The 26,637-nt window shown below is 54.0% G+C and overlaps 1 protein-coding gene across 1 annotated transcript in view; it reads left to right on the top strand.

Moving 5' to 3' along the window:
* Positions 1-25,768, top strand: part of PLEKHD1 (pleckstrin homology and coiled-coil domain containing D1) — a 29,720-nt gene extending 3,952 nt beyond the window's left edge. The window contains exons 2-13 of the mRNA XM_060140454.1: positions 9,040-9,133; positions 9,423-9,512; positions 9,743-9,819; positions 10,674-10,765; positions 11,751-11,803; positions 16,924-17,018; positions 19,661-19,754; positions 21,463-21,641; positions 22,170-22,302; positions 22,710-22,854; positions 23,181-23,330; positions 23,635-25,768. Of these exons, the coding sequence (XP_059996437.1) occupies positions 9,040-9,133; positions 9,423-9,512; positions 9,743-9,819; positions 10,674-10,765; positions 11,751-11,803; positions 16,924-17,018; positions 19,661-19,754; positions 21,463-21,641; positions 22,170-22,302; positions 22,710-22,854; positions 23,181-23,330; positions 23,635-23,804 (1,372 nt within the window). The 3' untranslated portion in view covers positions 23,805-25,768. The remainder of the gene's footprint in view (positions 1-9,039; positions 9,134-9,422; positions 9,513-9,742; positions 9,820-10,673; positions 10,766-11,750; positions 11,804-16,923; positions 17,019-19,660; positions 19,755-21,462; positions 21,642-22,169; positions 22,303-22,709; positions 22,855-23,180; positions 23,331-23,634) is intronic.
* Positions 25,769-26,637: the final 869 nt, after the last annotated feature.

The raw sequence follows: 26,637 nt of genomic DNA, 5'->3' as shown, positions 1-26,637 counted from the left end.
GCAGGTGAACCCATGCTTAGAGGCAGGACCTCTGAGTTCCAGTCCCAGCTCTGCCGGTGACCAGCGCATGACTCAGGCCGAGGCATGGCTGTGTCACATCTCACTGGCTGGCAGTGTCTCATCCACAGAATGGAAATGGATCAAATTGTGGCTTTTAAACTCTGTTCCATGGTGATCCTACAAGTGCCTCGACTCCACCACAGGGGGGCAGTGAGAGAAGGCGGGGCTCCAAGGCCCCTCCCATTTCACCCAGTGCCTTTGCAAGGTTACCTGCTTGACCTAGTAAGCTCGTCTTTACTGTGTTGTTTGAAGAATCCTCACATGTTTTGGAGCCCCTTGGACTTGATGATCTCTTCCTAAACCCTAACTTGTCATCACCCATGTATCAATACGTCACAGGCAGGATTCCTCCTGTCCTGTCATCTCAGACCTAGAGCCAGGCAAGTGGCAGAGGCCAGGATGAGCATCCCGTGAGCATACAAGGCCACCCGGAAAGAATGAAAAGGGACACGCACCGAGGGCTGTGTCATTTCTACCTTCCTTCTGTCACTTCTGAAAGGGACACTTCTGATAAGCTGTCCTTCCCTGGCTCTAGGGTTTACCTGGCTTCAAACCCCACACCCCCGTTCTCAGTGCCTGAGGGGCTCAGGGATGGGGGAGCCTGTGTGCTGGTTCTGTGCTGGACGTTTGTGCCCAGGGAAGGAGGGGCAGCCAGGCTGCGTATCCCGCCTTCCCGTGAAACGTAACCCATGGGCAGCTCGCACGTCCGCTGGGCTCCGGCTGCCCTCTTGAGAGTGAGACGTCTGGCCCAAGGTCTCATCCCACAGGAAGACCTGAGGAAGTGTAAAGCCTGCGCAGGGTTTCTGCTGATCCCCGAGGGGCTCTAAGCTCTTGTTTCCTTGTTTTTGGATGAATTGGCTGCCCAGTGTAGATGCTTCTTGTTGCACTAGCAGATACGGACTCCGGCTCGTTCCTCCGTCTTTGCGCCCACCCCACCCCCGCCACACAGATTCACCAGCCTCCACACAAGGTCTTTGGGGGTCTAGTAGACTGTGCTGAGGGGAAGGTTCAGCAAAGAGCAGGGTGGAGGAGGCACTTAAATCCCAGAGGTGCAAGCACCTAGTTGAGGGTCAGCTCCCTAGTTTCTCGAGCTTTCCAGGCACCGCATCTCACTAGCATCAGAGCTGGGATCGTTCACTGCTATCTCTTGACCCTGTAGGACCGGGGCTCGTGCAACTTCCCTGCATCCTCTCTCCTCTGCATTCTCCCATCACCCCTCCTCCCCACCGCCCTCCAGGATTTCCCCCAACTCCAAGTTTCTCTCACTCTGTGATGCAAAGCCCTTTCCAGCCCGTACGCCCACGCTTGGCTTTTGCATCTCCAAACATTAAGGAGCTCGGGCAGAGTAGATGGGCCTTTCTTTGCCAGGACCCACCCAGCCTAGAAGGTACCTGTGGGTCTAAGTAACATTTTTTCCCTCACTTCCAGCTGGATCGACTGTGAGGCCTATGTTAGCTCTCGAGCTCTGCTTGAGCCCTCGTCAACCTTCAGAGCACTGAGGAGGGGAGTAAAATGGAGGCATAGCTTAGGAAGTTTCCCTAGTTCAGCTTGGATTGCACCTGTGTCCACCCTGTCACCCAAGCTAGGGCCTGGCCCTCATGTCATCCCCTCTGCTCTCCCCACTCTTGTCTATTCAACAAGCCCTGCTGATTCTTATCAGCAATAACCAATAACTCTGTTATAACCAATAACTCTAATCTGCGCCTTTGCCGGGGTGTGGAGCCCTCAAAGCCACCGTCACCATGTCTACAACTGCAATTTGACCTCACAAGTGCCCTGTTTGAAACCCACTGGCAGCTCCCTTCATCTGCAAGAAGCAGCCCCACCTTCTCACAAGGACCACACGCCCCACCCTGGTCTGGTCCCCACTTGTCTCTTTGACCTTGACTCACCCCCTACCCTCCCTCCTCCCACACCACTGCCCACCCCTTTGGCACCTACCTGCCAGTAATGCCAGACATATTCCGATAACCTCGAACACACTATTCGTTGCATCTGCTGTTGCTTCTGTCTGGAATGCATCTCCCCTTTCCTCTTCCTCTCAGTTTCCTAGATACTCCTATTCATTCTTCCAAACCCTGCTCAGTTGTCACCTCCTCTCACTTGCCACTCCCTTGGCTGGACACCCAAACCATTTGTTGCTTACTGGTCTGTACTCTTCCGGTGTCTCATACAAACTTACCACGTCACAGGGCACCCTGGTGCTTTGTAATGATCCCAGCTCCCCACTTACCAGCTGTGTAAGCTGGGGCATGTTACTTAACCTCTCTGTTCTCCACTTACCTCATCTAGCTCACGTGAGGAATGAGTAGTTAACAAACATTCTGATGTTACTAAAACAGTGCCTGGCACAAACGAGGAGCTTGATAAGCATTGAGTAGTTCTCAAATTATTGATTTATACAACTCTCGCTCCTGCATTTGCTCCCTGAGGGCAGGAAATCATCAAGCCCCAGGGCCCAGGCTGTACCAGGTAATTCATTCGCGCTGTCTGACCTGAGCCGGCCAGGAGCTTACAATCACTTTGCAGAGAGAAGCTCTAAGAAGGCAAACAACGATGCCAGGTCTGAAGCCATGAGGAGAGACAAGTGCAGCGATGAGGGGCAGGCATCAGAGAGCACAGCACTCGAGAACCTGAGCTCTGTCAGCATGTGACGCAACCAGGTTTGTTTGCCCCACGCACAGCAAGCCAAGCACTGAGCCACCCAGGTTTACAGCAGAGGGAAGTTTTATTCACAAGGCAGCCAAGTGAGGAGACGGGAGAATAAGTCTCCCGGAAGGCGAGGAGCTTGGGGTATTTATGGTATAAACAAACAGGGTGGTCTGAGGCATGGGGAGAGGTGATTGGAGGGAAGGAGGTGAGGAAAGAGGTGTTCTGCGCAGGCGTATCTGAGTTACAGACTTCTTCATGGGACCCGTGTGCAAATTCCAGGTGAGTTTGGTATGAACCGTGGGGGAATTTGGGGCTGTGACGTCAAAAGGTCACCTATGGGGCAAGCAAGTCTATTCTGTGCAGACTGGGATCTGCGGGGTTGGGTCCCTCCGGTTTCAGCAGGTTTTGTTGTGTTACAAGCAGAGGGGTTTTAAAGAAGCCGTTCCCTTATCTGCAGTTCTGTAAGACAAGCTCGAGAGTTTCTGTGAGTCACCAGTTTCTGTTATGGGTTTTGAACCCTATGGGGCACAGTTTCAGTCCTCCCCTATCTTTTGATCCAATTCCTCAGTCTTGAGGGAAGAGGCCTACTTTCTGCTGTTAAGGGGCGAAGGCCTGCAGAGGATTTGAGGAATGGAATTGTTTTGCCTTTCATTGCAAATATGGGACCAAGGCTCTGGGTCTGGGTCTTTTCTTTTTTTTTTTTGGCAGGGGGGGTGGGGTGGTGGTCTGGGTCTTTATGTTGATTGGTCATCGATTGGTCATCGTATGGATTAGAACTTGGGGCTTAAGCGTGCGTGGCAAAGAGCAAGTACAGAGTTTTAGCAAGAAGGAGTATAGGTCCTAGCAAGCACATAAAAAATGACAGTTTAAGTAAATCCCTCAATTATCGACCTTATTCCTGATGGGATCCATAAGAAGATATTTCCCAAGAGGTCGATCCAGGCTCTCGTGATGACCCTTGTTGGAGCCAAGTTGTCTAATGTTCTCTCAGTAGGTTTTAACTGCCAATGTGGTATTAATATACACATAACAGGAGCTACCGGCCACTCCACATATGCCCCTGTCTCTGCTGCAAACCTCGGCCTCTCAGCATTTGGCTTGCTGTGCGTCAGGCAAACGAACCTGGTTCGGTAACAGGCAGACAGAGCTGAGTTCCCAGTTTGCCCTTTGCTAGTTGCTGAATCTTTCTGTGCCTCAGTTTCCTCACCAGTGAAGTGGAAAAACAAACACCCCCATCTCTTAGAATTGTTATGAGAGATTTAAATGAGATAATGTCAATAAAACACTTAGAAAAATGAGTGTCTTGGTATCTCATAAATGCTCCTTAGTCTAGAGGTGAAAATACTTAAATTCTTTAAAACCAGAGAGAAGAGGCAGCCAGGGTAGACACTGACCCCCCAGACACAGACTCACGTACACTCTCTGGGCTTCCCCACAGCACAGTGGGCTGGACAGGGAGGCCCTGAGGGCCAGGGCTGGAGGCAAAGCTTCGCCCAGGACTGAAGTTGGCCTGGATAGAAGGGTGGGCCTTGGACAGGAGGGAGGGGCAAATGCAGGAAAGTGCTGTGTGTTTGGAGGATGGCGAGCTGGCCAGCTGGGCTGGAGCCAAGAGCTCCCGCCAGGAGGAGCTTTTGTGAGCACAAATGGGAAAAGAGGTCAGGGGAGGCTGCGGCAGACATTGAACCTAATAATAATAAATAAAATAGTAGTAATAAAAGTAAACACTTAAGGAATATTTACCATGTGTCTCACAATGTTCGAAGTCTTTATGTGAACAAACTCATTTCATTATCCCGACAGCCCTAAGAGATGTACGTACTATTATTATCCTCAAGTTACTCTGGGGGACCTGAGACCTAGAGAGATCAGGGGACTTGCCCTGGTCACACTGCTGGTAAGTGGCAGAGCTCTGACCCTTGGCTACCCCGGCCTTAACACCTACTGCCTTTGGCCCATCTGTCTCCTGCCCAGGCGCTGGCACGAAGACCAGAGTAGCTCCCAAGACAGTGTGGTGTGGGCGTAGAAGCAGGGGCTGTTGTCTTTGGGTTCCAGTCCCAGCTCCACCTCTGCCCTGGCTGTGTGACCTTGCATGTGTTACTTCACCTCTAAGCCTCAGTTTCCTCATCTGTAAAATGGGAACAAAAAGCCCTACCTTCCAGGATTGTTACATGGATCCAATACTGATACGTACGTTCTGCATGGAAGCCAGTACATGAGAACAGCTAAGTAATCAGTGACTATCTCCGACCCTTACTCAGCCAGCCCAACTCTGCAAGGCCCAGAAGGAGGCGGCCCCTGGCTTGCAGTCAGAATGAGAGGCCTGGGAGTAAGGGGACTTCGGAGAAAGGGGCAGGAAGAGGAAGTGGCCTTCTGTGCAGGGGCACTCAGGCCCTGGGCCCCCACCTGCTGAGGTGAAGCCTGAGTCATCAGCTGGAGCAGTGGGCAGGCACTGAGGCGGAGTTATAAGCAAAGCCAGCCCTTTGGGTCCTCGAAGTGTGCTGGCCAAATATGCCCTTTCTTGGGCCATCCTCTTCCTTGCCAGCCAGGGAGTCACCCTCCTCCTCCAGGTCCGTGCCGGCTCCCCTCCCTGTGACCCTCACCCCTACCCAAACCAAACCGACAGCAGCTGCAACAGGGCCAGTCTTGGCACGCATGGCGCATGGGCCCTTCACAGCCCCTGCAGCCATGGGGGCCCTGAGGCCTGCTGAAGTCTGGCTGGCGTGGAACAAAGGCTACCCTGGACATCCGTCTTCCCCTGCCTCTCTGTGCCCTCCTTCAGAGGGCAAGGGGAGGAGGGCCGTGACATCTGGGGACACATCCTGCGTGGCAGACAAGTGCGGAGGACTTTATGGGCCTTTATCCACCGGATCCTTTCTTGCCCCTCTTGTGGCCACTAATGGATCCCTGTGCCTCCCCCCCTCCCCGACACTCCCCGCCAACAATCTGTTCTCAGCCCAGCAGCCAGGCTGAACCTTTTGCAGTGTGAGTCAGATCATGTCACCCCTCTCAGAACCCTCAGTGGCCGTACCTCTTAGAGGAAAAACCAGCCTCTAACAACTAGCAGTCTGACCTTCAGCGGGTTGTGTCACCTTTCTGCTTCATTTCTGCCCATAGATACGCAGACACCTGCCTCATAGGATAATAGTATTAAATGAATTAGCAGAGGTAACTGCTTGGAATAAGGCATGGCTTGGGATAAGTGCTAAGTGAACATTAGCTTTATCATTAATGTTATTACAGTAGCCAACAGCCTCTTACACAATCTGCTTTCTACCTGGCTCCCTCTGCTGCAGCCATGCTGCAGCCTCCGTTCCTTCCAGAGCCAGGCACACTTCCGACCCCAGGGCCTTTGCACCTGCAGTTCCTCTGCCTGGAACACTAACCTCTCCGCAAATGTTACCTTCAGGCTCTTCCTGACCATTCTGTTTAATATCAAAACCTCCCCGACTCACCCCTCACCCCGTAACTTACCCTGTTTTATTTTCCTCCATAGCATTTATCGACGTCTAGTACATGGCATTTCTTTCTTACTTATTTACCATCTGCCTTCCCACTACACACACTCATTCAAGTATAAGCTCTATGGGGACAGATATTTGCATGTCTCTTGTCGACAACTCTTTCCCCAACACCCAGAACATTGCCTGGCGTAGGTGGGAGTGCAGCGATTCTTTGCTGAATCAATGAATGTATCTTCATATCAGCCCCAAGAGACAGATATCTGCACCCTCATTTTATAGAGGAGCTTTTTTTTTTTTTTTTTTTTTTTTTTATAGAGGAGCTTTGAAGGAAAGACTCGGTGAGGCAGGGAGCTTGCTTGAGGCTGTGGCTTGAGGGATGGAGATAGTTTGCCTCCAGAGCCCCGTTCTCTCCCTGCCCGTGTGTCTAGAGACCTTCTACCTGCCACCCACATCCATCCCTGACACAGTGCTTTGCTCTGAGTGAGGAGGGTGCTGCAGAAGTATCAGGAAGGCACGAAGGTATTTATCTTAGTTCAGGCAAATACCACAGACTGAGTAAACAGTCGAACTGTTAAACCCTTCTGCTAAACAACAGAAATTTATTTTCTCACCGTTCTTGGAGGCTGGAAGTCTGAGATCAGGTGCTGACATAGGCAGGTTCTGGTAAGGACCCTCTTCCTGGCTTGCAGACGGCTGCCTTCTCACTTTGTTCTCAAGTGGCAGAGTGGGAGAGCAAATGCTTCCTCCTGGAAGGCCACAGTCATGTTGGATTATGGCCCTACTTCTTGACCTCATTTAACTTTAATTACTGCCCAGAGACCCTATCTCCAGATACAGTCACATTGGGGGTTAGGGCTTCAACATATGAATCTGGGGGAACACAGTTCAGTCCATAGCAGTATTTCAGAAGCCATTGAAAAGGGAGGAGAAGGGTCCCCAGCAGGTGGCTGCCTCCCGTTTTCCTGTGGGTAATGGGACCTTGGGAATGCGTCACTCAGCCCTGTCCTGGGTCTTCTGTGAATTGGCAGAGCGATGAGCACAATCTCACTTGATCCTCGCAACAACCAGACGAGGTTGGTATTATCAGCCTCATCCTACAGGTGAATACACGATGCTCAGAGAGGTGAGCTTATTGCCCAAGGCCCCGCAGCTGAGAAGCGGCAGGTCTGTGTTCTTAACTACTCTGAATTGCCCTTGCAACTCTCTGGGGACATCTCTCTCATCCCACAGGACTGAGGGACCGTGGCCCGCCCTCTAGGAGCCCAGTGTCCCCTCCAGACAAGATGAACACACGGGGTGTGGCTATGGAGCTAAGTGCCAAGCTCATGGCCAGTCAGCAAGTGCGGGAGGAACTCCGACGGCAGTGTGGGCTGGGCTGGTCACCGAGGGTGAGGCAGGTTCAACCAGTGGGCACTCCTGGGAGAGCTGCACAATCTCCTTCGCAGGATCACGCAAAACATAGTAAGGCAGTAGGCAGTGAGCTCGGTGTTCGCCTCGAGCAGAGAGGCTGAGGGGCAGAAGTGGTGGGAAGGCCAAGAAGGTGGGCAGGGGTCAGGTGCTGGGGGGCCCAGGAGGTGCCTGCGGTTCCGCAGAGGGTGGCATTCGTGTGCTCTTCCTCCACTGAGGGAAGAGTTGGCATTAGCAGGATGTCACCTCTGAGGTCCACAGCTCCCCTCAGTATCTGGCTGGGCAGAGAGGGTCGGTGCAAATAAAGAACGCGGTTGGGGTGAGGCACACAGCAGAGGACAGAGCTGAGCTCCTTTCCTAGGGGAGGTGAGACGGTAGCTGTCAGCCATGCCAGCGACCCTCCCGCGGTAGCCGCGGCCTCAGGAAGGGTCCCAGGGCTGGTAGCACCTTCAGAGATTCGCCAGCAACTTTTCAAGCCCCTCCCAAGAGGGTGTGTCCAACCAGTGATGTGCTGATAAATATTTAACAACTGGCTCTCTTGGGAGGGGGGTGGGGTGCAGCACTGCTTTGGAACATTTGATGATTTTCAGGTGTAAATACTCACAGTATGACTGATATCAGCTACCGGTACGGTGTCGCTGAACACAGAGCTGGGGAGACTCATGCTGTTGGCTGTCATGAGCCCATCTGAGCGCTGTTTCTGGCTCCCCCAAGTCCCATGGCTCCAACAGTGACATTAGCAGGGGCCCTAGGAGGAAGGAGCCAGCCACTCTGAGTGTCCCAGAGCCTCGGGGCTCTCAGTTCCAATTGGATCTTCCCCTGGAGGGCACCTGGTGTCTTATCCTAGTCAGCTCCAAGCGCGAGGTCTGTGAGAGTCCCTAGGCCATGCTCCAGCTGTGGGCATCAGTCAGAAAGCACCAAGGGCCCAGAGATCCTAAGTTAGACCCCCATCCCAGAAGGAGGCTGTGGAGCAGCTGAGCCCAGAGGCAATGCGGGTATCACGTGTAGGCGGCAGGCCTGGCCTCACCAGCCTGGTACCCACACCCCATTTGACTGCCAGTCTTCAGGACCACTTGTCAAAAGACCCACCTCGGGATCCTGTGTCTTCGTGCCCTCCTCCTGCCTCTCCTGGGGTAGACCCTAAGGGACCAAGGTGATGGCTCACGGGGCTGAAGGTACCTGAGGGGAAGGACCACAGAAACCCCCTGTGTGGCGGCTCAGGGGCTGGAGGAGCCGGTTGTGGAAGCCACTGAAGGCCTCTTGTGCCCACTTCCACTGGTGCCACTGACCAGCTGAGGCCTTTGCCCGGATGTGGCACATGAGTTGGTGAGGATGAGTCTGAGCTGGTGTCCCCAGGGGCTCCCCATGTCAGCGTGGGCCCCTCAAGGTCACTCTTATCGTCCCGAGAAACCTCACCCCTTCTCTCCTGTTGCCCCTCCTTCCCCACCACCTGCTATAGGTTTTTCATCATCAAAGAGAGCTTTCTTCTTTACTACTCTGAGAGTGAAAAAAAGAGCTTTGAAACCAACAAATACTTCAATATACATCCTAAGGTGAGGGGGCCTCTCCCCAGGGCCACAACGGGGGAGGGCCCAGTGGGGAAAACAGGGGCTGGTATCCTCTGAGGGTAGGGTACCATCTGTTGTCCTGCTCTGGTCAGGGAGTCTGGAAAACAAGTCCTTCTGGGGGCACAAGCCACCCTGGACCCCTCCAGTGCCCCCTCTGGGAAAGTTCTGGTCTGGCTTCCTCTTGGGCCCTGGGCAACACCTGGCTATGGCTGAGGGCTCCCAGAGGCCTTGAGTGACCTGGGCTGGGCGGGCGCCTCTTCTGATTCTTTCTCAGGGTGTCATCCCTCTGGGGGGCTGCCTGGTGGAGGCTAAGGAAGAGCCCAGCATGCCCTACGCCATGAAAATCTCCCACCAGGATTTCCACGTGAGTAAGGCTCTCCCCTTGGCCTGGGCTCAGCAGGGGCAGAGCAGCTTCTCTGGGACCCCAGGCTCCCTAAGGGCAACCCCTCCAGTGGGCTGGCCTGGGAAGAGTGTCAGTGACTTGGGGATGTCGGGTGGGAGAGCAGAACAGGGCCTGCAGAGGCCTGGCCGTGGCCTCCATGGTCCTCAAGGTGGCCTCCTCTCAGACACAACCGTGGCTCCTCTTCCCGGCAGGGGAACATCTTGCTGGCTGCCGAGTCGGAGTTTGAGCAGACCCAGTGGCTGGAGATGCTGCAGGAGTCCGGGAAGGTGTAAGTGCGCATGGGCAGGAGGGGTCAGCCTGAGGGTCCAGAAGGGGAAAGGGTGTGGGCTGTGCTGACCCTGATCTCCCTGCCTCTCTGCTGGGATCCCGGTGGGCACTGAGCATCCTAGGAGAGGGCAGGGTGGGGAGGACAGGGCTGTGGGAGCTGGTTATTGTGGGGAGAGGAGACAGACCAGATGTCGAGCATCTTTGGGGGGTCTCCTAAGTGAGCTTTGAGCAAAGTGAGTTTGCTTGTCTAGAGTCACAGGTGGCAGACGTGGGCACCGTTTGTCTCCAGCTCTCAGGACCAAACCCAGCATCGCTAGGAGGATTTGGCTGCCTCCTGACACCCGTCTCATCTCCCCAGGCCCATAATTAACCCTAGCTCAGACCAGAGCTGGTGCTTTGTACATCAGAGTCCAGATCACAGAAACCTCCAGCCCAGCGCTATCCATTTGCACACAAAGCCCTGTCCCAGCCCCTGCCTATTCATGCTGGGTCGTGCTTTTAGTTCCACAAATAATGCTGAGTGCCTGCCCCGTGCCAGGCCTTGTGCCAGGTGGTGGGCATTCAATGGTGTAGAAAGCAGTCCAGGAAGCAATCTCTTCCCTGCTCCCAAAGTTCTGTTGGCCCAGCCCACGGTGGCCCACTTTGCAGCCTGGGCCAGCCTCCGGGGACTGTAACTGATCGATGCTGGTGGCGTGCCCAGAGCCGCGGGTGCCGAGGTGAATGCGAGCTGGGATTCTGGAGGAGAAAGAATGGCGAGTACACACCATGCACGTTCTCTTTCTCCTCCACCCTTCTGTTTTAACGATTTTGTGTTTCTTCCTCTTCTCTCCTGTCCCATCTGCCCTCCCTCCCCAGGACTTGGAAGAATGCCCAGCTGGGAGAAGCCATGATCAAAAGCCTAGAGGCCCAGGGGCTGCAGCTGGCCAAGGAGAAGCAGGAGTATTTAGGTTGGCTGAGGGATGGGCTGGAAACTGAGGCTCCCTGACGGTAGCATTTCAGGGCCGGGGGCTGCAGCCCAGGGCTTGATGCAGGACTGAGAGAGCGTGTCTTGGGTGGGGCTTAGCAGGCTATGAGGAGCCAGAGACTGGCTCGGAGCCTGGAGGGCTCTATGGCGTGATACATGTCCTCTGGGCCAGCGTGACAGGAGGCAGGAGGCAGGTGGTTAGGAGCCTGGCCTCTGGACCCAGCTTTGTCATTTCTCCATCAGCTGTGTGTATCTTTAGGCAGCTCAGCCTAAGTTTCAGTTTCCTCATCCTTAAAATGGAGACATTTTTGTTCCTAGCTTTTAGAGGTGGTATGAGGATCGGGTTAAATAAGAAAACGCCTGGAAGCTCTTGTGTCAGGCATGCGGTAAGGGTCCCACTAATGGAATTGACGTTATCCTGCCCAGGGCCCCAAAGGTCTGGACTTGGTCCCAGTGATGACCCCCAGCCCACTTTAAGGTTCTAGGCCCCTCTGTTCCTGACTGGCTGGTAGGCATGCTCTGTTTGAGAAAGAAGGAGGTGAGCCTGGGAGGTCGGTCCTTTGCCTGGGACCCTCTCCCCTGCTTAGACAAGTGGGGCCCCAGCACTGGTTCCCTTCTGCCTGCTCCAGACACCCTCTGCCCCCAGGACCTGCCCTGCCTCACTAGCCAGACACCAGCACAGAGGTTAACCCGGGGGTGCAGAGACCCACCTGAGCTTCCAAAGATGAGCTGTCATTGTCTTATGAATGCACGAAGCAGGGACAGCGCCGGGACGGGAGTGTAGCAGCTCAGGCCAGTGTGGAGCGTCCATCCCCGGGAGCTGCCCCACCCCCTCTGGCCTGGGCACGGCAGTGCCGACCTCTTCCTCGGGAGGAGCTGGGGGTGGTGGAGGCGATCGCAGGCACTGACCCCTCAGGACTGGATCTGGAGTGAGCTTTTCGTGACAGCGTGTGTACTTGCTTTGGCAGACAAACTGATGGAAGAGACTGAAGAACTCTGCCTTCAGAGGGAGCAGAGAGAGGTAGGGGCGCATCGAGGCTGCTCCCCGCCGCCTCCCGCTCTGTGGGCCCTTTCACAGCCACAGTGTACTGACTTGTGTTCCTGGCATTAGGGAGTGGTGTAGGGGAGATGGGCACCCAGACAACTCGCTGGGAAATCAGACGGGCAGAGCAGGGAGGCCAATGAGATGACAGTGCTTGGGACTTGCTGTTGCTTCTTGGCAAGAAGTGTATTTCTCCTTGCCAGTCGCGGGGGAGGAAAATAAAAAGAGTGGGTGATCACTTTCTAGAGAAAGAGCCATTCAAAAATTTTATAAGCTGTGTCAGGAGGTAATGAGCTGCTTGTCACTGGTGATATTCACAGGAGGCTGCGGTGGCCTTTCTCATCCACAGCGGGGCTTCTGGCACCATAAAGGTGATTGGGTTGGATGATATCAGAGGTTCCTTCATCCTCTAAATGTCAACGTACAAGTTCTAAGGAGGCCAAGCATTGGCTGGGGGCAGGCTGCGGCGTGAAGGAGACCCTTGCCTCATTTGAAGACGGGGGCTGCTGAAGTCCATGCCGTTTGGGATCTCCATGCAGCACTGGGCCTTGCCTGTTCTGAGAAATCACGACCACCCCTGAAGGGCAGGGTAGGGTAGTGGTTAGCGGTGCTGACTTCAAGTCAGGCTGCCTGTGTCTGGATTGGACCTTCACTGCTTCTGGCTGTGTGACCTTGGGCAAGTTACCTAACCTCTCTGAACATTAATAGTCTCATGTGGAAAATGGGGATAATAATAGAACCCATCTTATCAGGGATGTTTTGAGGATTCAGTGAGGTGTTACATAGAAAGTGCTTAGCACATAGTACATGCTTAATGAACATCTACATTTGTGAGTGTTACGATCATTAATTAGCCCATCCTGCACTTGAACTGCCCCAGAGTGGCATACCCTGAGGTGCCTGCAGAGGGAGGGCCTGATTTGGTCCACTTCTCTTTGCCTGGTTCCTGTTCCTTGTCTCTCCCAGGCAAGTCCAGGGCTGGGCCCATCAGCCTGGGCTCAGTGCCTGCCTCTCTGACTTGACTCTTGCAAACTCCCCACCCTTTCCAACCACCCGTCACTGGGCTCAGAAACGGGCCCGACAGTCAAGAAGCATCATGGCCCTGTAGCACCCCAAACACTCCCGGGGCCTGGCAGAGCACCTGGCCCAGGATGGGTGCATGATAAATGTTGTGGAATGACTTGATGAATGAATATTTTTGATTCTTATAATTTTACATTACATCTTGAGGACAATCCACCCTCATTTTTCTTCTTCCAAAAATGTATCAGATATTCTTGCCCTATTTTTCTTCCAGCTGGACTTCAGTATCATTTTGTCAATTACAAAACAAACAAATGAACAAAAAACCCAAACCCAGACAAACAGAAAAGAAAATCTGTTGAGGATTTGTATTAGGACTGCACGGATCTGAGGATTGGCACCATGACGGCATTGAGCCTTCTCCCCCACAGCAGCGTGTGGGCTGCTGGGTCCGGGCTGTCATCTGGGCTCTTCCCACATTAGGAGTTTGGCATTTTCTTCATACAGTTCTGTACATTTTGAAAAGTGAGACTTCTGGTGGGTTGTCAGCAACTTAAAAGCAGGTAATTTAGGAAGCCAGGGGATGGGATGGAGTGACAGACACAGCCGCTGGCAGAGAGAGACAGACTTATCCATCAGAGAGACTAAATCTGGGACAGCAGTCAGCCCGAGGAAAATTTAGACACTCTATCTAGGTCTTTAGCCAGGAAATGAGGCCAGCAGAGACCCACTGCTCACAGACGTTGCTTAAAGCCGTAGCACGCTGAAGGAAGGAGACCTGCCAGCTGTGAACGTCCTGGGTTTTGGGTACAAAATGTGAACAAGACTCACTCGGGTCCAGCTTGGGTCCACCTTGGTGAAGACTGCTCTGGGCTGGCAGGAGGGAGAGGATGTGCTCAGGTTCTCATTCCGGTGTCAGCTGTGTGCTCTAGATTGGGAATAGAACTCACGGAGTCCTTCCGTCAAGGGTTTTCCTTCCTTAACTTGTTTATCTATATTATGGATCCACCTGCCCCCTTTACCTTTCCCATCTCCACTGCAGGTCACAGAGATGGTCTGGGAGTACCTTGCTTGGGCCACTTAGAAAGGCATTTGGTACAATGGCCCAGTGAGAAGCTGAAGATTCTCTGGTCTCCAAGAGGCAGTCTGGTTTAAAAGGAGACTCAGGGTCTGGTACCAGTCTATCACTGACTGTGTGACCTTGGACAAATTTGGCTCTGTGATGCTCCAGTAAGAGTGATGGCTGTGCCTGACGAGCTCCCAGGTTGCTGAGGGGCTCAGTGAAATAGAAGCCAGGGAGTGCTTTGTGGACCGGTAAGGCCTGTGCAGATACGCGCTGTGTGATGGTGCAGCTCTGACATCCTCCACTTGGCAGAAAGGGCAGGGAACTCTTGGGGTACGAGCTGAGAGTTCAAAGGGAACCATCCTGGGCTCTTCTGCCCTGGGGTCAGAAGACAATGCCGTTCCTTGGGTGCAGGTCCCTCAGTTGTCCCTGGCTCCCTTATCATCACTCTTATCCCCTGGAGGAGGGCAGCCTGCCTACCTTCCCTTTTCTGGTTGAACTGTGAGAACTCAGCCTTGCATGTGGGCAGGCACATGGGAAATCAGAAATGCCCAGGGCCAAGTCAGGCAGGGTTCCTGCCATGCGGGGTGCTCCCAGTCAGAACTCAGACTCTTGGAGCTGGAAAGGACGGCCCCTTTCAAGGTGAGGCTCTCTGCCGACCTCCCTGATGGTTACTGATCCTGATTCTGGCATGGGCAGCTCACTACCTCCGGAGGTATCCTTTGCATTATTGCTCCACTATTTGGAAGCTCTTCCTTCCGTGGAGCTGGAATTTGCCGTCTAGTGCCTTCTTTCCAACCTCATACTTTGGCAACTTAAGTCAGGTGCAAGAGTCAGAAGCAAAAAAAAAAAAAAGAAAAAAAAAAAGTCAGAAGCACAAGCATGATGTGGTGGAGAAAGCCTTCAGCTGCAGGGGGTCTTAGCTGACCCCAGTCATGGCAGCGGTGCCGCAAACATTCATGCCGCCTTGGGCCGTGTGAACAGAAAGTTCTGGCTGCTTCAGTTACAGGTTGTGTGTTCCACTCCCATCAGCATTCTTAGGCTCTACCTGGACATCAGCTTCATTTAAGAATCACCCAGATGAAATGGAAGGTGGAAAGGAAGGGAGCAACCAGGAAGGAGATTTTCTTTCTTTTTCCTCTTTAATATAGAACTTTAACCCCTAATGGTAGAAATCGTGCTTTTTGTAGAAAATTTGGAAAACATGAAGAAGAAAACATATTTTATCCTTAACCCCACAACTGATCGGTAATTACTGTCAACTTTTTTTTTTTAATTTATTTTATTTATTTAGTTTTGGCTGTGTTGGGTCTTCGTTGCTGCGCGTGGGCTTCTCTCTAGTTGCGTCGAGCGGGGGCTGCTCTTCGTTGCGGTGCGCGGGCTTCTCACTGTGGTGGCTTCTCTTGTTGCGGAGCACGGGCTCTAGGCCCACGGGCTTCAGTAGTTGTGGCTCGCGGGCTCCAGAGTGCAGGCTCAGTAGTTGTGGCTCGCAGGCTCTAGAGCGCAGGCTCAGTAGTTGTGGCTCGCGGGCTCTAGAGCGCAGGCTCAGTAGCTGTGGCGCACAGGCTTTGTTGCTCCACAGCATGTGGGATCTTCCTGGACCAGGGCTCGAACCCGTGTCCCCTGCATTGACAGGTGGATTCCTAACCACTGCACCACCAGGGAAGCCCCTACTGTCAACTTTTTGGTGTTTGTCCTTGGTCTTTTTTCCTATATAATATTCTTATATATATCTTAAACATAATAGGATCACATCAGATATTCAGTTTTATGGTCTTTTTCATGATACCTTTCATTTTACCTTCATTAACACTGTACCTTCAGCAGTCTTCCATGTCATTGAACGTTCTTTGAAAACATTAGTTTTAGTGACTCTAGGGTCACTAATCGGACTCTTCCCTTTCCTTTGGGTTTTATTCCTTCTCTGATTCTCCTCAGCCAAGGGCAACTTCTCCCCACAGGCAGCCCCACCCCCTGGTGGGGTTTCCATTCCTTGAGAACAAAGCCCCTGGGTGAAGAATGAGGGCGTAATTTGGAGCTAGAAGATGAGAGAGAAAGTGGATCTAGAAATAATATCCTCCCACAGCGTAAAATGTGGAAGGACAAAACAGTTGTCACAGAATGCTTCTAACCACCCTTGGCTTGAAGTGCACCCCTCAATACCACCTGCCACTGAACCCCAGGAAAACAGAACCCCTGGGGGGCACCTGCTTGCTGGGAAAACACTTGAGCTCGCCGGCAATCCTGAAGGGACTGGTCTGGTTCCCCGGGCCAGCTTGTCCTGGGCTTTCTGGCTATACTGTTCCCTTGCGGGTGAGTCCAGGGGAGGCTGCAGCCACCTGTGCTCATTGTTTCCCAGATGCCTTGAGGAAAAGGGCTTTACTCTCTGACTTTGGGATTGGGAATAGCTTTCCTTTGCGGCTTCTAACAGGTGCCACGCCAGGGATCTTTAATGGAAATCTACACACACACACACACACACACACACACACACACACGTTTCCCTCCAGGGCTTGGGGGCCAGCCAACACGCCTTAGGGTGCGAGTGACTGGAGTTGCCTAGTGGAGCAGACATCTAGAATTATCATCACATCCTGTCGCAGGAGATAATGTTGGGATCCTTTCTAAACCCTAGCTCAGCATGCTAAGTGTGTTCTTGTTTTGTTTCATTTTTTATTTATTTTTGAAATTTTTATTGTAGTATGGTTGATTTACAATGTTGTGTTAGTTTCAGGTGTACAGCAAAGTGATTCATTTCTATACACACACACACACACACACACGTATGCATATATATTCTAAGTGTGTCTTAAGTGAGCCCAGTTCATCACAGATCTCGGTTTCATTGAGACTGTGTGTCACTGAATGGGACCAGGGCTCCTCAGGGCTTAATTCCAGGTCTGGTGCAGACTGTGCTGAACCGCAGAGGGTCCCCTGGGTTAGAGCGGGGCTTCCTGGCCTCAGGAGCCCTTTGCTGCCTGTGACGCTTTTCTTCCTCTCTGATTCTCTTCAGGAGCTTGAGCGCCTGAACCAGGTGCTGGAGGCCGAGAAGCAGCAGTTTGAGGAGGTGGTACAGGAGCTGAAGATGGAACAGGAGCAGATCAAGAGGTGGTGGTGGGGCTTCCCTGGTGGCGCAGTGGTTGAGAGTCCGCCTGCTGATGCAGGGGACGCGGGTTCGTGCCCTGGTCCGGGAAGATCCCACATGCCGCGGAGCGGCTGGGCCTGTGAGCCATGGCTGCTGAGCCTGCGCGTCCGGAGCCTGTGCTCCGCAACGGGAGAGGCCACAGCAGTGAGAGGCCCGCGTACCGCAAAAAAAAATAATAATAAAAAAAATAAGAGGTGGTGGTGGTGCCTGGGGGAATGGGGCGGGGGCAAGGTGCACCCAGGCTAGGACATGTAGGACCCATGTTTCCCATTAGGCTGGAGAGGCCTCCCCCCAGGAGATCCTCACTGCTTGATGGCTTGGTTTAGATCTGTCCTCCCAATGCTCCAGGCCTTGGAGTGTGCCCAGAAAAAGCTGCAGACCCCACACCGATGAGCCACTTCTGCACCCTGGAGCATGACGCATGGGCAGGTGCAATCAGAAATCCCCATGAGCAACGACCCCCTCCTGCCTCGGGCAAACCTCCCTTACCCGGGGCAGACAGGTCAGGCTGGTCTGGAGGTGCCCTTGGCCAAAATCCTCAACATCCCCTGTCTTTCCTGCACAGTCTCTTCACATTCTGGCTAATGATGTCTGTCCCTTGGGATCTTTAGTCTGTGTATGGTTTGCAAACCCAGTTGCATATTATAATCATCTAAGAGGATTAGAATCTGCTGAAGTTAGGACCCAGACATCTATACAGTAAGTCCCCTACACATGAACGAGTTCCGTTCCAAGAGCTTGTTCCTAAGTCCAATTTGTAAGTCCAACAGATTTAGCCTAGGTACCCAACTGACCCAATCGGCTGTATAGTACTGTACTGTAATAGGTTTATAATACTTTTCACACAAATAATACATATAAAACAAACACAGAAAATAAAGAAAACTTTTTTGATCTTACAGCATAGTACCTTGAAAAGTACAGTAGTACAGTACAACTGGCATACAGGGCCTGGCATCGAGTGAACAGGCAAGAAGAGTTACTGACTGGAGGAGGGAGGGGAGGTGGGAGATGGTAGAGCTGAAGGACTGTCAGCAACAGGAGGTGGAGGGCGAGCTGCCATTTCACTCACGCCTGACGCTGATGGCACAGGTCTGGTTCCTTGCTGGATTCAATTCTATCCACCCTCTTGAAAAAACGATCCAGTGACGTGTGGGTAGTAGCTCTTTCCTGGGCTTGAGATAAAGATACTGTACTCTGTACTCTATACAGTACTGTACAGTAAAGCACACAAAAGCACAACCATTTGTAGAGGGTGCACGCACGTGACAATGTACGCCAGACACGTAAACTAACTTACGTGATTGGACATGCGAATGCATGTTCACATCTTTGAAAGTTTGCAACTTGAAGGTTCGTATGTAGGGGACTTACTGTACTTTAAAAAGTTCTCCAGGTCGTTACTTTTTCTTTTCCTTTTTTTTTTTTTTTTTCTGCGTTGGTTATTCATTGCTGCTCGCGGGCTTTCTCTAGTTGTGGCGAGCGGAGGCAACTCTCCATTGCGGTGCACGGGCTTCTCATTGCGGTGGCTTCTCTTGTTGAGGAGCATGGGCTTAGGTGCTCCACGGCATGTGGGGTCTTCCCGGACCGGGGATCAAACCCATGTCCCCTGCATTGACGGGCGCATTCTTAACCACTGCGCCACGAGGGAAGTCCCTCCAGGTCATTCTATGTAGCCTATCCATGAACTTGGAGACAACTGCTCTGGTTACTGTTAATGGTGCTGGTTGTTGTCACCATCACCATCATTATCATCCCCAGCACCATCATCACTACTGATTATCAGTGATAGCCCAGAAAGAGTGTTCTTGAAACAGCTTTATAAAAGAAAGTCATTAGCCATGTGTTTTGGGGAGGGAGAAGCTCAGAGACTCTCATCAACTCATGGCCAAGCACCTGCTCACTTCCAGAATCGTGCCAGACCCTGGGATGGAAGATAAGCCCTCTCTCCCTTGAGGCTCTGGTTGGGAAAACCAGACTCACACCCAGGAAACATCAACAGTGTTTACAATGATGTACAAACAGGTGCTCAAGGGCACAGCACAGACCCCCTGTTTTATAGGAATTAAGATATATGTGGGTTTCAACAGAGGTTAGATTGTGCTGGGCCTTGAAGGGTGGTAGGAGTTGGAAAATGGGTGGGAGAAGGAAAAGGCATCACAAGCAGGAGGAAGGGAAACCGGGTGTAAAGGCCCAAGGGGACCCAGGCTTGTTAAGACAGCAGCAAGGAGTTTGTCACCCCAGAGAAGGGCCTCAGCCATGTCCCATGTCAGAGTGAGCAGACTGTAGCAAGGGCTGTGCAGGGAAGACAGGGTGAGGCCATTGTTTCTCCAGTACTCCTCTTTGCCCTTGGGGTGGCCCTGGATTTATTTTGACAGATTCATGTACACCTGGAGCAAGTGACTTCAGCCCCACTTGGCCGGGATCTCCTCCGTTCAGCCCTGGGCTCCTACAGCTGCTGGCAGCACCCAGCCACGTGAGGGGCTGGCCTTCCAAAGAGCCCTCTGAGCTGTATAGGGAAGCCGCATAGACTTCTGTGAAGCCGAAGCCACGAAGGGGCCTGGGGGGGGTGGACACTGCCATACCCAGCCCTCTGTCCCTGCAGGGAGCTAGAACTGACTGCAAGATGCCTCAAGGGTGTGGAGCAAGAGAAAAAGGAGCTGAGGCGCCTCACAGAGTCCTTACAGCAGATGCTGGAGGTGAGGGGCCACTGGCAGGCTGGCTGCCTGGAGGGAGCCATGGTCGGTTGGGCCACGTGATACAGTTTTTTCCAGCAGTGTTGCCCCAGAGAGTTATCTGCAAGGGAAACGGGGCACAAAGGGGAGCTGATCTAAAGGGTTTCTTCTCTGTGGACCATTGGGAACTCCAGCTGACACTTGAGGGCAAATTCAAGTTTGCCCTGGCCATGACTGGAAATCCACCTTCTTTAGTGCTTATATATATATATATATATATATATATATTTTTTTTTGTGGTACGTGGGCCTCTCACTGTTGTGGCCTCTCCCGTTGCGGAGCACAGGCTCCGGACACGCAGGCTCAGCGGCCATGGCCCACGGGCCCAGCCGCTCCGGGGCATGATGGGATCTTCCCGGACCAGGGCACGAACCCGCGTCCCCTGCATCGGCAGGCGGACTCTCAACCACTGCGCCACCAGGGAAGCCCCAGTGCTTATATTTTTATACTCGATGGAGGATCGATTAGGGTGGGCTGCACGGCCACCCACCACTTCCTTCTTGCGGCTCATTCACTGAGCTGTTCCCTGGTGAAATTGAGCGTGAGGGAAAATCCACTGCCAGATCACCTCCACTTGATACGGAAACAGCGAGGGAGGAGGAGGAGGGGGCATGTGTCAAGGACAAGGTGCCAACTCTTTAGCAGGGCGTCCAGGTGCACACTCTGGCCCCAGCCTCTGCTACCCTCCTGTCCCCTCTCCCTCTGCTGCCCCTCCACACGCGGCACAATGACATCCCCACATCTGGTTTAAACCACTGAACACAAGTGCCCCGAGGAAGCCGTGACCTCCATCCTCCACACCTTTGCCCACACTGCTCCTTCTCCCCAGAACGTGCTCTCACCTCTTCTCTGCCTAGAGAACACTTTCACCCTTCTAAAGCTCAGCTCAAATATCACTGTAGTCAAGGTTCCCTGACTCTTCGAAGGAGGGATTTGCTCTGAGCTCTGGGTCCCCACGGCACTTTGTACATCTGTTAATGCACTTGACACATGACGTTGTGTTTTCCCAACAGTGAGCTTCACTAGGTTGCATCTTAAGTTCTCTCCAAGCCCAGCACCTCGAGTGAGCCTGGCATGTCGTGGGAGATCCGTGATGGTTACCAGATTCATGAACTGCCTTGCGGATCGCAAGGTTTCTGTTCTCCCTTGACTGACTGCGGCTTTGTGGTGCCTTTATTTGTTTATCTTTCCCTGTCTTACCACAGGAAGTCGTTCTTATGGGTAGTTTCAACTCCAGAATTTCTTAGTAGTGCAAGATCCCAGTCTGATAAGTGGGGAGAATGTCTAAGTCTGCTCTTGGACTGGTTCCTGTTGGGTGTTCTTCACACAAGCCCAGCACACTCCCTCACTTGTTCCTGGAGGAACAAGGACCCCAGAAGCTCACGATGCCCTTGAGCCTTTGGTCCCTGTTGTAGTAGGTGCCCCGTCCACGTCCACTGCCACGAGCTGGGCTCCTCCCTGACTTCCTCGGTGGAGGAGTAGCCTTGCCTCAGTGGGAGGAAGGAGATCCTCGCTGGCCTTTTACCTCAGGGAAGAATGAAGACATTTCAGGTGTCCCTCAGAGGACTGAGCGAGGAGAGCCTCACTTCCCGGAATTGAAATCCAGGTGAGGGCAGCCATGGCAGAGAACCTGACTTAGGCTCTTTCTCTTCTTCGCCTCCCTCCATGCCAGGAACTCTCCATAGAGAAGAAGAAAACCCTGGAAATGCTGGAGGAGAATGAGAACCAGCTGCAGACACTGGCCAATCAGAGCGAGGAGCCCCCTCCCAGTGGGGGTCTCCATAGCAACCTGAGGCAGATAGAGGAGAAGATGCAGCAGCTCTTGGAGGAGAAGCTCCTGGCGGAGAAGCGGTGAGGGAGCCCTGAACCCCTGAGTCCATAGAGGAGACTCTCCGTGAACTGGACACCTGGGCTCTTGGGTTCTAGTTGTCCTCGATCAAATGGGTCACTCACTTCCTTTTGGCTAGGACTCAGTTTCCCCACCAGACAAATGGGAAGCAATCCTTCACTATCCTAAACAGACTTGATAATTGTCTCTTGCAATGGTGTGACCCAGACAGACAGTCATTAGGCCTATCTAACAGAGCTTTGTGACAGGCTGGGCAGGTCCTCTCAGCCCCATTTTACAGATGAGGAAACTGAGCCTTGGAGGGGTTGGAGGACCTCCCTGAGCTCACAGAACTAGCAAGACGTGGACCCAGGACTCCCCTCACTGACCACATTACCCCCATCACCACCTGGGAGACAGGACCCAGCCAGTTCTGGGGCTCATGAAGCAGGGTTTCAGGTTTCTCCAGCCAGGTCCCTACGAGGGGCCGCCCTCCCACTGGAAGCCCCGTTGGTGAGTGGGTCCTGAGTGAACACCTCTCCCCGGGGCAGGATGAAGGAGAACGAGGAACGCTCGCGGGCCCTGGAGGAGGAGCGGGAGTTCTATTCCAGCCAATCCCAGGCGCTACAGAACTCGCTGCAGGAGCTGACGGCGGAGAAGCAGCAGGCCGAGCGGGAGCTCAAGGTGCTGGGCCACTGGGAGCACGTGGTGCTCGGGGCCCTCCCCTCACGTGGAGGCTTACTTCCCTCACCTGGAGACACTTCCCTCACATCCCTCCCCTCACCGGGCAACTTCCTGAATGAGCCCCGCTAATCTGACCAGCCAGGTGCAGGCAGTGCAGCCACCACGAGGGGAAGCCCTGAGCCTGACCTGCGGCGGGGCATCATTGGAGACACCTGTCCGGTGCAGGGGCTGAGTCCCAGCCATCGGCCATCGGGTGGAGGGCGTAAGACAAGAAGCAGGATGTGGTAACTTCCATCCCAGTCCGGAGGCGAGAAAGCCCGCTGAGCCACGGGTGATCAGGGAAGGCCTCCAAGGGATGGTAGCTGCCCCGCCAGGACCCATTTCCCTCTCCTCGCCTCTCCCCTCAGGCTGAGGTGAAGGTCCGCGTGGAACTGGAGAGGCGTCTGCGGGAGGCAGAGGGGGCCTTGCGGAGCCTGGAACAAGGGCTCAACTCCAAGGTGCGGAACAAGCAGAAGGAGGAGAGGATGCGGGCTGACGTGAGCCACCTGAAGAGTAAGCCCTGCCCCCGCCGCCGGCCCAGCCCTCGAGCTCTGCCCAGCCGTCCAGGCCCTGCGGAGCCCGGCCTGGGGCCGGAGCGCCACTCGGGGGCCTGGTGTGCACTAGGTGACCCATAGGTGTTGATGGGCATCTCCTGGGCGTGGCTGCCTTTGGCTCTTGGATCCGGGGTGGGGGGAAAGCCTGAAGTTCTGCCCCCTTTGGCAGGTGACTTAGGTCTTCAAAGGGATGGGAGTCAGCGTATTTCCCTCTCCACCCCACCAGGATCCTGGGGAGGGGAGGGGCGGGCAGGAGGGGAGGGTGCAGTGGAACTGCGGCCGCAGGGTTCTTTGAAGAGTGCATCCGGAATGCGGAGCTGGAGGCCAAGATGCCGGTCATCATGAAGAACTCCGTGTACATCCACAAGGCGGCCACTCGCCGCATCAAGAGCTGCCGCTTCCACCGGCGCCGGTCCAGCACCTCCTGGAATGACGGTGGGTGTGGCTGTTCCCCCGCCCCCCCACCCCGGGCCCTGGCGGGTGGGACGGTAGGGGCTGTCGGTGACTAGGCAGGAAGAGGGCAGGGCGGGGAGGGAGAGGGGCTGGCCCACCCAGCCCCGAGTGTGGCCCGAGCCCGGCTCCCCCAACCTTGGGCTTCTCCCGGGGTCATGGAAGCCCATGGGCCGGGAGGGGCTGGAGGATGGGGTGCGAGGGAGGGGGGCTGGGGTTGGGGACAGGGCTGTGCCCCAGTGGAGGGAGGGCTGTTCACGGCCGGCCCGTGGGGCCACCGTATCCCCAGTGAAGCCGTCCCAGTCCTTCATGACCTCCCAGCTGGAAGCCAACAACATACAGGAGCTGAAGGAGGTGGCCAAGCGGCTCAGCCGGGACCAGCGCTTCCGCGAGTCCATCTACCACATCATGGCGACCCAGCCCGGAGCGCCCTCTGCGCTTCCCGCGGTGGGAAAGTGATGGGCGCCCCTCCCCGCCGCCCAGGTCCTTCCTCACTGGGGGCAGGAGGGAGGGGGAGGGGGAGGCCTGACTCTCCGCGGCTCCTCTTTGCCAGCGCTCCACGTGGGGGCCGGCCTCACCCGCAAAGGACAGGGGCGCCACCTCCCTTACCCTCACCCCAGACCCTACCCTTGGGTCAGCTCAGGCCAAGCTGGGTGCCGCCTGGTTGTCATGGTGAAGCAAGGATGGGGCCTGGCGGCACGGAGAGACTTTTCTGGCCGGGGAGCAGGATGGGCAGGGCCGGGCCCACCACCTTCTGCCGTGCCCGCTGTACTTCTCTGTGACTCTGCCGCCCTCCCCACGTTGACCCTTGCTTCCCAGGGCTTCCCAACCCTCTTTGCTTCTGAGATCCACAGGCGTCCCTCGGTCAAGGCCCCTCTTTGACCACACCGCGGGGCAGGGAAGAAAGGGAGCTGCCACCGCTGCTTCTGGGCCGGTGGCCTGCCACCCTCGCCAGACACACCGTTCCCAGGGCGGGGCCCTGGCTGTGGGGCCACCCGCTCCCTGCCCTACTCAGGGTGACTCGCCCACCTGCAGCCTCGGCCCCCTCCGGGGAAGATGTGGCCCCGACATTCCTCCTGTGCATGTACCGAGGGCCCTGAGCGGGAGGGAGCTGTGGCCAGCAGCGAAACTGAGGTCTCTCCCAGAGGACAGGCAGCAAGTCAGCGAGTGGAAGAAGGCGGCGGGCTCCTGCATTGTCCACTCCTGGCCTGGCAGGGAGGCTGCTCCCTCTGGCTGCCATGGCCCTGCTGGGCTGCGGGACCCCAGAGGTCTCCCTCCCAGCTGCCCTTCCTTCGGTCACCTTGCTGCCTCCTCTCCCGTAGAGGCTTTACCCAGTGAAACAATGTGACCACGAGCCCTGGAAGATGGGGGGCCATTGGTTGGCCCAGGGTCATCAGAGGCGAAGCTGAAACATCTGTTCGCAGCTTTTGTGGGAGACACTGCCCTCCAGGGTGCTAAGGACTGTGTGTCCCTCTCCCATGGACAGACTGTCTGGCTCCTCTCCCTCCAGGCCTTCCCTCCGAAACTGCCTGAGTCTGTCGGTCTCTCCAGAAAAGGGGTCTCCCTGGGGTCAGGGTGCTCAGGGGCACGGGTAGTATTAAAGGTGCTGATTGTCTGCTGCTTGGACAATGGAGCCCAGTCTGAGAGGTGGACAGATGGCTGCAGGGCAGGGGCCTGCAGCCTGTTCTGTGGGAAAAGGAATGTTACTGACTCAAAACATGGGCGTGTCTACGGCTGGGCCAGCCAAGGCCAGGCAGGCTGCCCTGCTCTGCGGGCAGGACTGCCTGGTGAAATGAACCTCATCAGTCCCTTCTCAGCGGTGGGTGGACTTGGATGGCCTCAGCCAGTCTCTTACGAGCCTAGGTGGGAATAGGGGTGGAGGTGCTTCAGAATCAATGCATCTGAAAGGCATGAGTCTCAATGTCAAAGCTTTAAACGTGTAGAAACCTGCATAAACCTGAACTCATTGACCTAACGTGTATGTAGGATGGACTTTAAAATGAGGAAGCTTTAGAAACCAAGATTACTATTTTATTTTCTGTTTTTAAAGAATTAAATTAATAATGGTTTGTTCTTGGAGAGAGATCTTTCCGAAATTTTCAAACGCACTTCCCGGCCTGGGCAAGCTATTAACCAGAGAGGAAAGTGCTTTCTAACGCACATTCACCAATCTCTAATTTCTTCCCTCCTATCTCACCCTGTACTTTCCACGCCTCAGGCAAGTCTGTGTTATCGTCAACCAACGGATCAATCCATAAGTATTTATTTGTTAAAAACTTACTCTGTACCTAGCACTGTAAATAGAAAAAGAGTAACATCCCTATGTGAAAATATGTAGGGGTGAAAATTACTTACTGGAAATATATGGACCTGATTTTTTACTGAAACAAAACCCTATTCCTCGGCCGATTAAAAGGGTTTCCTGCCGCGTCGCTTGCACTGTGGTCATTGCTAGAGAGATGTTGCCCCCTGCAGGCTGAATGTGGAATTATGGAATTGGCTGCTTGTGCTCATTGGCACACACGTTTCCCTCCCTATGAGGAAGTACTCCCCATTGCTGCACCTCCAGGGAGTGGCTTCTTAATAACTGAAAAATCTGTGTTCCCACCCTGAGGTCCTGGCTGTCCCCTTGTAACAAGGACTACCAGCCAGATTTTCTTCTGATTTGAGCACAGACCAAAAGGGACAGAGCTGACTGCACCCATGGGAATAGCCTTAGGCAGGCAAAGGGTGCCTAGTTTGATGGCTTGCTAGTTTTGGTGTCCCTGTTGGAAACTGACAGTTCTACCTGCTCTGATGAGGAGAGGCGTATGCTTTTGTTTTGTAATCATGTAAGGGAGGGAGAGAAATGGTGATGACTGGGTTCTCCTCCTATTTGATCTGTTCCTTCACTGGGGAATGGATGATCTATATCGTAGCCCTTTATATGTTGTTTCCCAGCATAATTATTAATGACTCCCCCTTTTGCTATCACAAGGGTCCCAGTTTGGATGGTATTTCCATGGTCATCTTAGCTTTAGTGCTTTTCTCCAGTGAAATGTTAATGGGTGAGGCAAGAGATCTGCAAAGTGTAAAACACTTGTGTTCTGATCTACTCTCCAGCTCCCATTCCTGGGAAGGATCCACTGCCTGTATTTGTCTCTGGAGGGATGTGATTCTTGCCCCCATCCACCCTATCTCACCCAGCCCAGCATGACCTGGGCAGCCCGTGGGTTCTTGGGTACCATCCACGTGAGATTTGGAGCCTACAATGAATGATGAAGGTGAAACTGAAACTTGCTCGAGCCCAGGG

This window comes from Lagenorhynchus albirostris, chromosome 1, assembly GCF_949774975.1.
Source record: "Lagenorhynchus albirostris chromosome 1, mLagAlb1.1, whole genome shotgun sequence".
Taxonomy (NCBI): Eukaryota; Metazoa; Chordata; class Mammalia; order Artiodactyla; family Delphinidae; genus Lagenorhynchus; species Lagenorhynchus albirostris.
The sequence above is the reverse complement of the archived record's forward strand: the minus strand, read 5'-3'. Positions and strand labels throughout refer to the sequence as shown.